Here is an 11683-nt window from a genome sequence, read left to right as displayed (position 1 = left end):
TTTTAATTGTTCAATTACGTCTCAGTGCTTCTCAACGTTTACCTGCTCACATTCGACATCAATTTCAACTCTTTTTTTTTTTTCTCTATAGTTAGATCAACATGATTAAAATATTCAATATTCAATTATGATCATTAATTTAAACAACTAAAGCAGAAAATTAAATGCATGTACGTTGCATTCACGAGCCATTTCTCTCTATAAATAAATAAACATAATCGTGCTAAGCACAAGCACAAGTTTCATTGTCCAAAACTAAAAATACAACAATGAACTCTTCTCTTCACCTAACAGTCACAGCTTTGTGCTGTCTAGTTTTTGTGTTTGGAGGGTTACCTTCCTCTTCAGATGCACAGCTTGATCCTTCCTTCTACAAAACCTCTTGTCCATCTGTTCATTCCGTTGTTCGCGAAGTTCTAAGGAACGTCTCCAAGACAGATCCTCGTATTCTTGCTAGTCTCATCAGGCTTCATTTCCATGATTGCTTTGTTCAAGTATGTATTTTACCTCCCTTGTCGTTTCGATTCGTATTTTATAATAAACACATGCCAAGTAGCGTAAAAAAAAATTAAAAAATTTTAGCTCATATATTTTATAATCATTTTGTGAAGGGTTGTGATGCATCGATTTTGTTGAATGATACTTCGACAATTGTGAGTGAGCAAGGAGCTTTTCCGAATAACAACTCGATAAGAGGTTTGGATGTTGTGAATAAAATCAAAACTGCAGTGGAAAGTGCTTGTCCTAACACAGTTTCTTGTGCGGATATTCTTGCCCTTAGTGCTGAAATTTCATCTGTTCTGGTATGTTCTATAAATTAAGTTCTAGAGTTCCAGTTCTTGATATGCAGTCAAGAGTTGAGAATAGTTACCATAAATAAAGTTTGGTTGAATTTTTTTTTTTTGTTCTATTTTTATCATGGTAGTGACATAAAGAGTCTTGTCATTTTTAAAAACGTACAATTATTTGCTGGAATTTTCTTTTGATGGAAACTTGTTTGTCGGATTTATTTGTACTTTCTTCTCTTCACTGGGTGTTAATAAATGTTTTTTTATATGTAGGAAATGAACTCTCTTTTCACCTAAAATGTTCTAAAATGACTAATAGATTTTTAGTTTTCAATATAATATTTTTTTTTTAGTTGTATAGGCTGATCATTAGAATTTACATCTAAGGGTTAAAACCAAGGCTGTCTCAATTTTTTGGAGGCCCTGTGTAGATTAGTTATGATTCAACCATGACAAAATAATTAGAGGCTCTATTTACCACCATTTTAACAGTGGCAAAGATTTATGAGACCCTATTTAGTTACGATTTAATCGTAAAAAATTTGAGGCCCTGTGCGGTAGTCCGCCTTGCACGCCCTCAAAGACGGTCCTGGTTAAAACACGGGTCCGATCCGCTAAATATGTCTGTATTGTATTACTTTTTGTAGGATTTTTTTCCGACCTTTAATAAATACAGACATTAATAAAAAAAATTTAATCTTTTAACCTTTAGTGGTGAAAAGTCTACATGTCTGTTCCGCTCTCATTTTTTTTAATGAAATAACTAAAGTTTTAAATTCACATCCTCAACGTCCACTCTATCCAAATTACAGGTCATACCTGTTTGTCGTCCCTATTTGCATTATCTTATATATGAGTTTTAAATTAAATTGAAAAGTAAATGTTAGAACATTTTAAGAGGGATATGATGCGCAGATCTAATTTTTTAAAATCGTTGGTTAAAATATGGTCTCCAACTCATTTTATATCATTGTTTTATGATAACGATTTATACACATATTAGTTTACTTTGAATGAATCTAATCACAAAATAATCAGTTATATCAGAAAAGATAAAATACTAACCTTACTAGATTATTCTTCTTTAATATAGATATATACACTTTTGTCATAAATATAATGTCATGAGAATGCAAAACATAATTATAAATATTAGTCAAAAATATAATTAAAAACAAAAAAATTTAAACTATAATACTAGTGCTTAACTGTCATATTTTACTTGTGATTCTGACTTTTTCTATCAACTTATGATTCACAGGCTCAAGGTCCTGATTGGAAAGTTCCATTAGGAAGAAGAGATAGTTTAACAGCAAATCAATCACTTGCTAATCAAAATCTTCCAGGTCCATCTTCCACCCTTGATCAACTAAAAAACTTCTTTTCCCGTCAAGGCCTCAACACTACTGATCTAGTTGCACTCTCAGGTATAATCTTACACAAAATAGTCTTCTATATTTAAACTCCGTCAAACTCTTACCACTGAACTGACATCTGATACTCTATGTGTCAATTTTAGGTGCTCATACGATCGGTAGAGGTCAATGCAAATTCTTCGTCAATCGATTATACAATTTTAGTAGTACTGGAAATCCCGATCCAACTCTCAACACGACGTACTTGCAAACACTGCGAGCATTATGTCCTAATGGTGGACCGGGTACCACCCTCGCGAATTTGGACTTAACCACTCCCGATACATTCGACTCAAAGTACTACTCCAATCTTCAAGTTCAAAAGGGTTTGTTTCAGAGTGACCAAGAGTTGTTTTCGACTACGGGCGCAGACACTGTTGCCATTGTCAATAGCTTCAACAACAATCAAACTCTTTTCTTTGTAAACTTTAAGGCCTCAATGATTAAAATGGGTAATATTGGTGTGTTGACTGGATCTCAAGGTGAAATTAGAAAACAGTGTAACTTTATTAATGGGGCTTCTGTTGGACTTGATTCAGTGGTTACTAGAGAATCTTCACAAGATGGTGTTAGCTCATACTAAGTAATTTAATTAACACAAGTTGCATGAGCTTAAAGTACCTAATAAAGAGTGTGTTTTAGAAGCACATGTGCGTGTTGTGCTTTTGTGATGGATGGTGATAGTTTTGTACTTTGTACAATATGGCCATTGATGCAGTGTTTGTAATATCTATTTTCCTATATTATGATAATAATTATGTGTTATACAAAAACGAGATATGGTTTGGAGACTTAAGTATTGAGTACTAGTTTTTTTACTAACGATGATGATGATGATATCAAATGTGGTTTAACTTAAGCTATTTCAACAACAAAGAATATAATATAATTGAGATTGGATAAATAATGTGGTCCTAATAATAAAATTTTAGAAAAAAGTTAAATATGTCACGGATCCATGTAAATATGTGTCCTTACATTTTTAGTCTTTAAAAAATTTTCAATCGATGAATGGTCCTTCTAAAAGCTTCATGCTTGAAGTTTTATTCCTTACTATTTTCTAAAATTTTAAAAATTGTTTAATTACTCTTTAATTTTTAAATTTTTAAATAATTTTTTATACATGTTTATAATATTGTAAAATATTTATTTACTAAATTTTAGAATTTTTTAAAATGTGAAGAATTAAATATGAATATTTCAAATTTCAAAAAATATTGAAAATTTTGGCTTATAAAATAAATTTTGAGTTCCTTTTTTTCCAAGAAACTTTTTAAAACGTTCTAAACATGTCTGTAAAAGAATCATTTAAAAATACATATTAGTTTTACAGTAGGGACTAAAACTACGCGCGTAATAATTTCGTAGGGACAAAAATATATTTAACCCTAATAAAAATACCAAGCCCGCAGGAAGAAGATGCGTAAGAGGGAGAACAATCTCATATGACAGAGATGCTATTCTTGATTATTTCGAAGACACATATGATTTACTTGAACGAGGACTAGAAGCTTTTTCATGGGAGGTTCATAAAAATGATTGGAATTATAATAGAATAGCCGCTGACATTTGTATTGAAAATGAAGTTTATGAAATACGTCGGTCGAGTAAACCTATCCATTTTTAAAAGTCTAACTTAATTAACACGGAAGCTCAAATGTGGTTGATTTTTCCTCTTACACAATGCCACTCTTAAGTTAAACATCTCGTCTGCAAGTTTACGAACGACACAGTTCATCTGGTACCTCGGTAGAAAAAGATGTGGCCACCATAATCTCTAACAAAATATGGACAACTGTGCATTCTGTATCAAAGTCTCCTCTTGCATTTTCTGAATTGATTACAAGGTTGTGCGGGGTATATGAAATTGATTTCTCTGACTACTATCGTTGTCGCCTAGATAGTCTAATGGATGATGATTATGTTCGTCGTAACTGTATGACAAGACATTATACACTACAACGAATAACACTTTTTATGACGAAGCTTTCATCTCAAACATGCTAAAAATTGAGAGTATATGTCTTGGGAATGCCTTGTTTGATTTTTTTTAATAAAATAAACAACATTTACCTCAGTGTTATAAAAAATTGAGCTAACAAAACTATAAGTGAGCGCCATTTTTTATGCATAAAAAATTATAAACATATTCTCTTGGTTTTTTTGGAGAATTGAGGTAATATAGCTATAAGGTATGTCGCTTCGAATCTCCGTTACCGCATTTAAAAAAATTTCAATGGTTTATCACTTGGCATTTTTTTCAGATTCCATGTTTTTCTTTGTTAATTATAAATTCTCAAAATCATTGTTATCAATAAACAAGAATATGCAATAATAAAAAAGGAAATGTTTCATTGATAATAAAAAAAAAAAGACAATAGAGAAAATTATTTCACATATTCAAACTTCTCACTTCTCAGTCCACTCAACTTCAACATTATTCCTAACTATCCCTAACTTAGAGAAAAGTTCAGAAACAACTATTTCATATGGTATGAGATAAGTCATTTCCTCCCAAGAAATGCTTATCATTTTCTTTAAGAAGTTGAAAATGGTAAGAGGAAGATTAACTTTGACGTTGTAGATGAGGAAGTACAAGAGATGTTTGTCATACCAAACAAGCGTTTCCAGTTGTTTCTCTCTTAGATGGAGATTTGCCACTAGAAGTTGAAACCAAAATTTTGCAATAGGGCGTAGAGAAGCAGGACTGGTGGGTTTATCTTGGTTGGCATAAATTAGTGAAGTTGGATTGAGTAGACATTGTTGAATTGATAATGTTCAATACACTTACACGTCTCTTGACACTTGATTGTCATAGCAATCAATGATAGAGTAATGAAGAAATTAGAGCCATTGACATAGGACTGGATGACTTCATTATGACTAGCTGGTACAAGAAAGGCATTCATCCAGAACTCTTTAACAAGATTAGTGTATATGGAGCCGTGTAGAATGTGAAAGTAATCATTCAACCTTTGTTTGTTAACATCTTTTCTTAGTTCAAAACGATCGAAATCATTGAAATCAACAAACTTTTCAATGATAACGAACAAAAGATTTGCATCCATTTTTAAATATAAAAAATAGTTTGACACAAGGAAACAAGACACAGAGAGTTTGAAATGAGACGTTGAAAATACGAAAAGACTTTGAAACAAGGTTTGAAGATACAAAGGGTTGGGAATGCTACGCTTAAATAGCTCAAAAGCCTCCTTGAAAATCCAAAAGAGACGTTACGACTTAAATATAGATGAGCATTGCTATTCTAGTGATATGATTTCAATGCATGCTCGTCACATTTTAATTAGTTTTTAAAACAACATATTACCTCGGATTTTCACATAACCGATGGGAAAAACAAACTGGAACATCTCTTTTTTATTATATTTTTTATTTGTAAATTAAATGGTCTAACCCCTTGGTTTTCATTATAACCGAGGGATAAGATAATCATATTTAACTAGAAAATCACTCCTTAAATAGATTTTACCATAATCATAACTCGTACGCATCATTCTTTGAGAGAGATGTTTATCATTTCCTTTAAGAAACATGAAAAATAATTCTATGATGGAATGCAAGTGCAGAGAAACATTTTCCAATGGTTGGAATGAATATCTCCTTTAGAAGTTGGATGCATTCAATCCATATAACATTTTCCAATGTTTGGAATAGATAACTCCTCACAACTAAGAAGTTGGATTTATTGCAATATTGTGTTTTAATATCATGTGCAAACAATGTAACTTCAAAAAGAAAAATATTTTGTACCTCGGTTTTTCTAAAAACCGAGGGGATAATTTAGCGTTAAAATTGAGGATATTTATCACTGTCCTTAATCAAATTCTCGTCGTCCATTTCATGACTATTAATGCTCAAGACACTATCATTAGTGGTCCCCTGAAACATAAATAACTTCCATTACAAAAGCATTCTGAATATCAAAAATTGATAATTAAACATCATGAAGCGCTTGAAACTATCCTTCACTTTAAGGTTCGCAAGAGTGTTTATCATAAAGAGTTCTCTATGATGGATTGCAAGAGCAGAAAATTATTTAGATTTATGGTTTTTGTTTTTAAATATTTACTCGAGCAGAAAATCACTTATTTATCTAACCTTTTTTTTCTAACCTTTTTTTATGTTCATATCAAAAAAATGCAAGCAAAAGTCATAGAGAATATTATGCACCCATCATTTGATCTTCCTCGGAATTATATGATTTGAAAATCTAAAATCTATATCTTGTGATAATTAACTTTTTTCTGTGTAAATAATGTAATATTCTGGGTAAATAATGTTGTTTGTAAACAAATTATTTTATTAATTTTTTATGTCAACATTGTAACGAGTTTTAATTTTTAAAAAAGCTAATTTACCCATCGGTTTTATTGATAAACCGAGATATATGTGGCACTAGAATTGTAAATTATAAAAGTGAAGATGATGGAGTTCGAACTCATGTGCAAATAATTTACCCTTCGGTGTTTTAAAAATTGAGGTGTTAAGTCGTTACTTTTTATGCCGCCATTCGTTACCTCACTTCTATAACCGAGGTAAAACACATTTCGCGTATGTTGGCTGGTAATTTCGACATAGCGATCGAAAGTAAAAAGAATATTTTAGGCAGTGTTGTAAAAATCAGACCGGACCAGCCGGTCGGACCGGTTGGACCGGGAACCAGCCAGGTTCACTTGTTAGATCGCCCACGTCTCAGAACCGGTGTGAACCGGGACGAACCAGTACGAACCGGGAAAACCGGTGGTTTTTGTAATCCGGTGGTTCAACTGCTTTTTTTTTTTACTCAAAACGACGTCGTTTTGAGGTTTTTAAATTTTAAAAAAAATAATAAAATAAAATTGTTTTGTTAACTTGTTTCAGTCTTCAGCCACACATAAATTTCCAGAAACAAAAGAAAGGAGTGGAATACGAACAAGAACAACGGCAACCATGCACTGCCGTTCCGTCTACACAACAACGTCGGTTGTTTCCTTTTCCGCCATCGCACCTCCATCTTCAATCCTGCTGCACCATCGTATGTTTATTCATTTTTTATTCCGATATATGTTAAAAATTAGGGTTAGTGTTCAAATTGAAATTGAAATTATTGATTTTGTTGTTGTTGTCTAGAGTATTTGTTGTTCTTGATGACTTATCTTCTATCGTATGTCAATTCTTCTGCACTTGTTGTTGTTCTAATGATGAATTTATGTATATAAATAATACTACGTATCTGTGACAAACAAGAATGAAATCTTTTATAATTATTTTAGGTGTAAAGAAAACTCAAGCCTCTGTTAATCAAATCCATACCGTAGCTAAGTTGTCTATGTATTCTTCCAATAGCTCCAATGTTTATTTCAAAGTCTATTATGGTGTGAGAAGGAAAAAATAAAGAAATTTATAGTAGTAGGCAAAAAGCATAATGAAAGCAAAAGAGAAAACAAATAAAACTAATAACACATAATGAAAAAAAAGATTTTGCTAGCCAAGCTTCTGTGTAGGATCACTATGTCATATTTATATGGTCTATATTTTTGGTATTCTTCATGACCATATTCAAGTTTTAAATTCCACACAGTGGACATTCCGTATTGTCTTTGTAGAAATACAATTACACATTATGGCATTTTTCAAAATAAGGAGAAATATGAAAGGGGAACTTGTTTCAAAGTCTTGTTTTGTTTCTCGCCTAATGGTATTTTTTTTGTTATCATTATGGCATTTTTTTAAAGTCCTGTTTTAGGTGTATAAGTTGTCTATGTATTCCAACAGGAATATGCCAAGGTATACTTTACTTTTATATGGCAATTTTGTTACTTTTTTTTCTATGTATAAGTTGTTTGTGTATAGTCCTTTTTTTTGTTACTTTATGATCCATTAACAAGGTATTTTTTTTATATGGTAATTTTAAACTGTTTTACAGGAATATGGCATCTTCTGGAAAAACCATCATCACAACCACCATCACAAGAAGCATCTTCAGCTCAAAGTTTAGTTCAAAATAATGTTAGAGGAAAGGCTGATATTGCTTGAGCACATTATACTAGAAGTCCTAATGGAAAATATCTTGTTTAGATGTACTGTCACAAATCTTTTGGTGGAGGTGGAATTCATAGGGTAAAGCAACACTTGGGCTGAAATTCCTTTTCAGATGAAACAACATTTCAATGAGCGGAGAAAGAAAAGAAAAGCTTCAGATGTGGCTGAAAGTGAGTCATTTGCTGCGGAGGGAGGTGAATTGCAAATTGGTGCATCTAAAAAGAATGACACTCACATTGGTACTTATTTTTTACCAAGAACAACTCCAGGAGCTCAACCTACTTTAAAAAGTGTGATGCAAAGTAAAGAAGTGGTAGAAAAGTGTTATCTTGCTATTGCCAAGTGGTTTATTGATGCATCTATTCCTTTCAATGCTGCAAATTCACCGTATTTTCAACCTGCAGTTGATGCTCTTTGTTGTATGGGTGTTGGATATAAAGTTCCTATCATGCATGCTCTTCGTGGTAATTTGTTAAATAAGTGGGCTGATAACGTGAAGATACAGATAGAGCAATATCGTTCTATTTGGAAGGATACAGGTTGTACTCTTATGGAAGATGGGTGGTCTGATCGTTGTAGGAGAACTCTTATCAACTTTTTAGTTTATTGCCCCAAAGGAACTGTTTTCATAAAGTCTGTTGATGCCTCAGGTGCTTCTAAAACTGCGAAAACATTGTTTAAGCTTTTCAGGGAAATAGTGTTGTATGTTGGCCAAGAAAATATTGTTCAAATCGTTACAGATATTGCTGTGAACTATGTTGCTACTGGAAAGTTGTTGGAAAAGGAGTTTCCTAAGTTGTTTTGGTCTCCTTGTGCGGCACACTGTATTAATTTGATGTTGCAAGACATGGGGAAATTAGAGGAAGTAAGTGGGGCAGTGTCACGTGCTTCAAAAATTACTAAATACATATATAATCATTGTTTTGCATTGTATTTGATGAGACAAAATACAGGTGGAAAAGAAGTGGAAAAGAAATACTCCGTCTTGCTCCAACCCACTTTGCTAGTAATTTCATTGCATTGCAAAGTATTTTGTCTCATAAAGATGCACTAAGAGCCATGGTAACATCCAAAGAGCGGACAACCACTACTTATTCCAAAGATGTCAAGGCAAAGCAATTTGTGAAACAAGTCTTAGACTCAAGCTTTTGGTCTACATGTGCTGACATAGTGAAAATTACAAAACCTCTTGTACGTGTGTTTATTGTTGATAGTGAAGATAAACCAGCTATGGGATATCTCTACCGAGCTATGTATAAAGCAAGAGAGGAGATTGAGAAGAGGTTTAGAAGAAATATGCTGAAAGTAGAGCCTTATTTGAAGATCTCGGATAATTGTTGGGATGCAGAACTTCGGAAAAATCTTCATGCTGCTGGTTATTGGTTAAATCCATCTAGTAGATTTGGTCCGGAATATGAAAAAAAAAAACAAGTCCACCACCCAAGGCCTTTTGGATGTCATTGAAAAGTATTCTTATGATAGTAAGGACTTGCGATCTAAATTAACTGCTTAGATGACTTCATTCAAAAATTGTGAAGGTAGTTTTGGAAGGACAGCAATCGTAGAAAACCGAGATGAAGCTTTTCCAGGTAAAATTATATGATAAACTTTAAGCATTTTAGTACAATGTCAATATGTATTTTAAAATGTTTTCTAATTTATTTTCAGATGCATTATTCTAGATCAATGGTGGGACACTTATGGAACTGAAGCGCCCAATTTGCAAAAGCTGGCTATTCGGATTTTGAGTCAAACTTGTAGTGCATCTGGTTATGAACGAAATTGGAGTGTGTTTGAACGAATTAATTAAAAAAAGATAAATAGATTGGAGCATTAAAAACTTAACGATCTCGTTTATGTTCGTTACAATTTACGGCTACAAAATAGGTATTGCACTTATTATGCTTTATATGATATTGTTTCGATACTTGATGACATGAATATTGGTTCTATGGTTAAGAATATAGGATATGGTTTTATAGTTAAGAAATATGCGATTGTTTGGTTTGTTTGGTTTATAAACAAGACTATTTTGTTTTTGTCTTGATGACATGAAAATATTGGTTTTATAGTTAAGAATATATGATATTGTTTGATTTATTAAGAATATTCTGTGGTTCTATATTTAAGAGTATGTGATATTTCTTGGTTTGTTAAGAATATATATTATTGTTTGATTTGTTAAGATTATTTGCTTTTATGTTTGACATTACCGTTAATGATTTATAGAACCAAGAAGAAACAAAATTATGATCCTATTAATTTTGAAACACTTGGTGATCATTCTAATTGGGTGTTGGAGGATTCACCACCATTCTTGACCATTGAGGAGGTGGAAGCACTACGCAAAGATCTTGCTAGTATGACAATCCAACCTATTTCAAATGATATTGGTATGACATTAATTTTTGTGATTACAATTATGTTATTTTAATTTCTTAAAATATGTCAATTTCTAAACTCTTTAATTTGATGTTGTTATAGATGAATTAAATTTGGATGAGGTTGATATTGAGGGAGATGCACAACTTAACTCCGGAGAAAACAACCAAAGTAATGATATCATTGATGGGGGAAATGCTGCAAATGCGATTGATTTTTCTAGAGATGGTTTTGATATTGAAGGAGATCCCAACATTGAAATAATTTTACCTCCTTGGAACTAAATTTAATAGATATTTGAGTATTTTTGTTCTAAAGTACTCAATTAGATTATGTTGCAATTAGACTTTGCTTTAAATTAGACTTTGTAATTTTGTACTATTTTGTTATGTGTGATACTTATGTTTAAATTTGAATTTAATTTATCAACTAGTGAATTTATCATAATATATTTTTCAAAAATTTAAGTGCTAATTATAAATTTTTAGAGATTGAATGATCCAGTTCAACTGGTTTTATATCTATATAGTTTGGTTATAATGACAATTTTATTAAACCGAGTTATCCGGTTTGATCATGCAGTTAAACCAGTGACCTAGTGGTTCGACCGATGAACTAGTGACCCAGTACCCTCGCCGATTTGATGACCGGTCCGGTTTTTAAAATATTGATTTTAAGGCTTTGGGCTGTAATTGGACAAGTTTAGACAGAAGCCCAAATTATCTTAAAGGCAGAAGGGTCGAAATCAAATTTTGTTCGTTATTGGATTTAAATTTTAAATCATTCGGATGCAATGCGCCGAAGACTCGATACCTGCGAATAAGTAATAATTTGAATTTGAATTGAAGTATTTTATCTATAGAGACGCGTGGAGATCTCTTATTCGAAAGATTTATGCAAACGTCTAACATGGCATGTTCTTAGCAAAAGACCGTTAGGGTCGAATTAGTATAAATAAGAATCTTAATGTTAGGATTCAGAGGTGTTCAATTTGTACAAATCACTCAATCTACTCAAAGTACCAATGTTAGAGAAAAGAGTTGCAGAGAATGTAAG

The 11683-nt window shown here is 32.2% G+C and overlaps 2 protein-coding genes across 2 annotated transcripts; both read left to right on the top strand.

The window, feature by feature from the left end:
- The first annotated feature begins 218 nt into the window (after nt 1-218).
- On the top strand, nt 219-2994 carry LOC131622469 (peroxidase A2-like). The gene is made up of 4 exons (XM_058893506.1): nt 219-494; nt 612-803; nt 2050-2215; nt 2308-2994. Exons 1-4 carry the CDS (start codon nt 270-272, stop codon nt 2784-2786), a joined length of 1062 nt encoding a protein of 353 aa, XP_058749489.1. The 5' UTR covers nt 219-269; the 3' UTR covers nt 2787-2994.
- Nucleotides 2995-8357: 5363 nt separating this feature from the next.
- On the top strand, nt 8358-9709 carry LOC131622511 (uncharacterized). Its single transcript, XM_058893547.1, has 2 exons — nt 8358-9110; nt 9188-9709. The coding sequence occupies exons 1-2, from the start codon at nt 8358-8360 to the stop codon at nt 9707-9709; spliced, it is 1275 nt and encodes a 424-aa protein (XP_058749530.1).
- Nucleotides 9710-11683: the final 1974 nt, after the last annotated feature.

The sequence above is a fragment of the Vicia villosa genome, unplaced genomic scaffold (genome assembly GCF_029867415.1).
Source record: "Vicia villosa cultivar HV-30 ecotype Madison, WI unplaced genomic scaffold, Vvil1.0 ctg.000030F_1_1, whole genome shotgun sequence".
Lineage (NCBI taxonomy): Eukaryota > Viridiplantae > Streptophyta > Magnoliopsida > Fabales > Fabaceae > Vicia > Vicia villosa.
The sequence above is the reverse complement of the archived record's forward strand: the minus strand, read 5'-3'. Positions and strand labels throughout refer to the sequence as shown.

Bases quoted from the DNA above. Each gene is read 5' to 3' on its own strand.
- LOC131622469 (XM_058893506.1), top strand. From the start codon at position 270: ATGAACTCTTCTCTTCACCTAACAGTCACAGCTTTGTGCTGTCTAGTT. The intron at 495-611 runs GTATGTATTTTA...CATTTTGTGAAG, and splicing joins TCCATGATTGCTTTGTTCAA to GGTTGTGATGCATCGATTTT. The intron at 2,216-2,307 runs GTATAATCTTAC...TGTCAATTTTAG, and splicing joins TGATCTAGTTGCACTCTCAG to GTGCTCATACGATCGGTAGA.
- LOC131622511 (XM_058893547.1), top strand. From the start codon at position 8,358: ATGAAACAACATTTCAATGAGCGGAGAAAGAAAAGAAAAGCTTCAGAT. The intron at 9,111-9,187 runs GTAAGTGGGGCA...GTATTTGATGAG, and splicing joins ACATGGGGAAATTAGAGGAA to ACAAAATACAGGTGGAAAAG.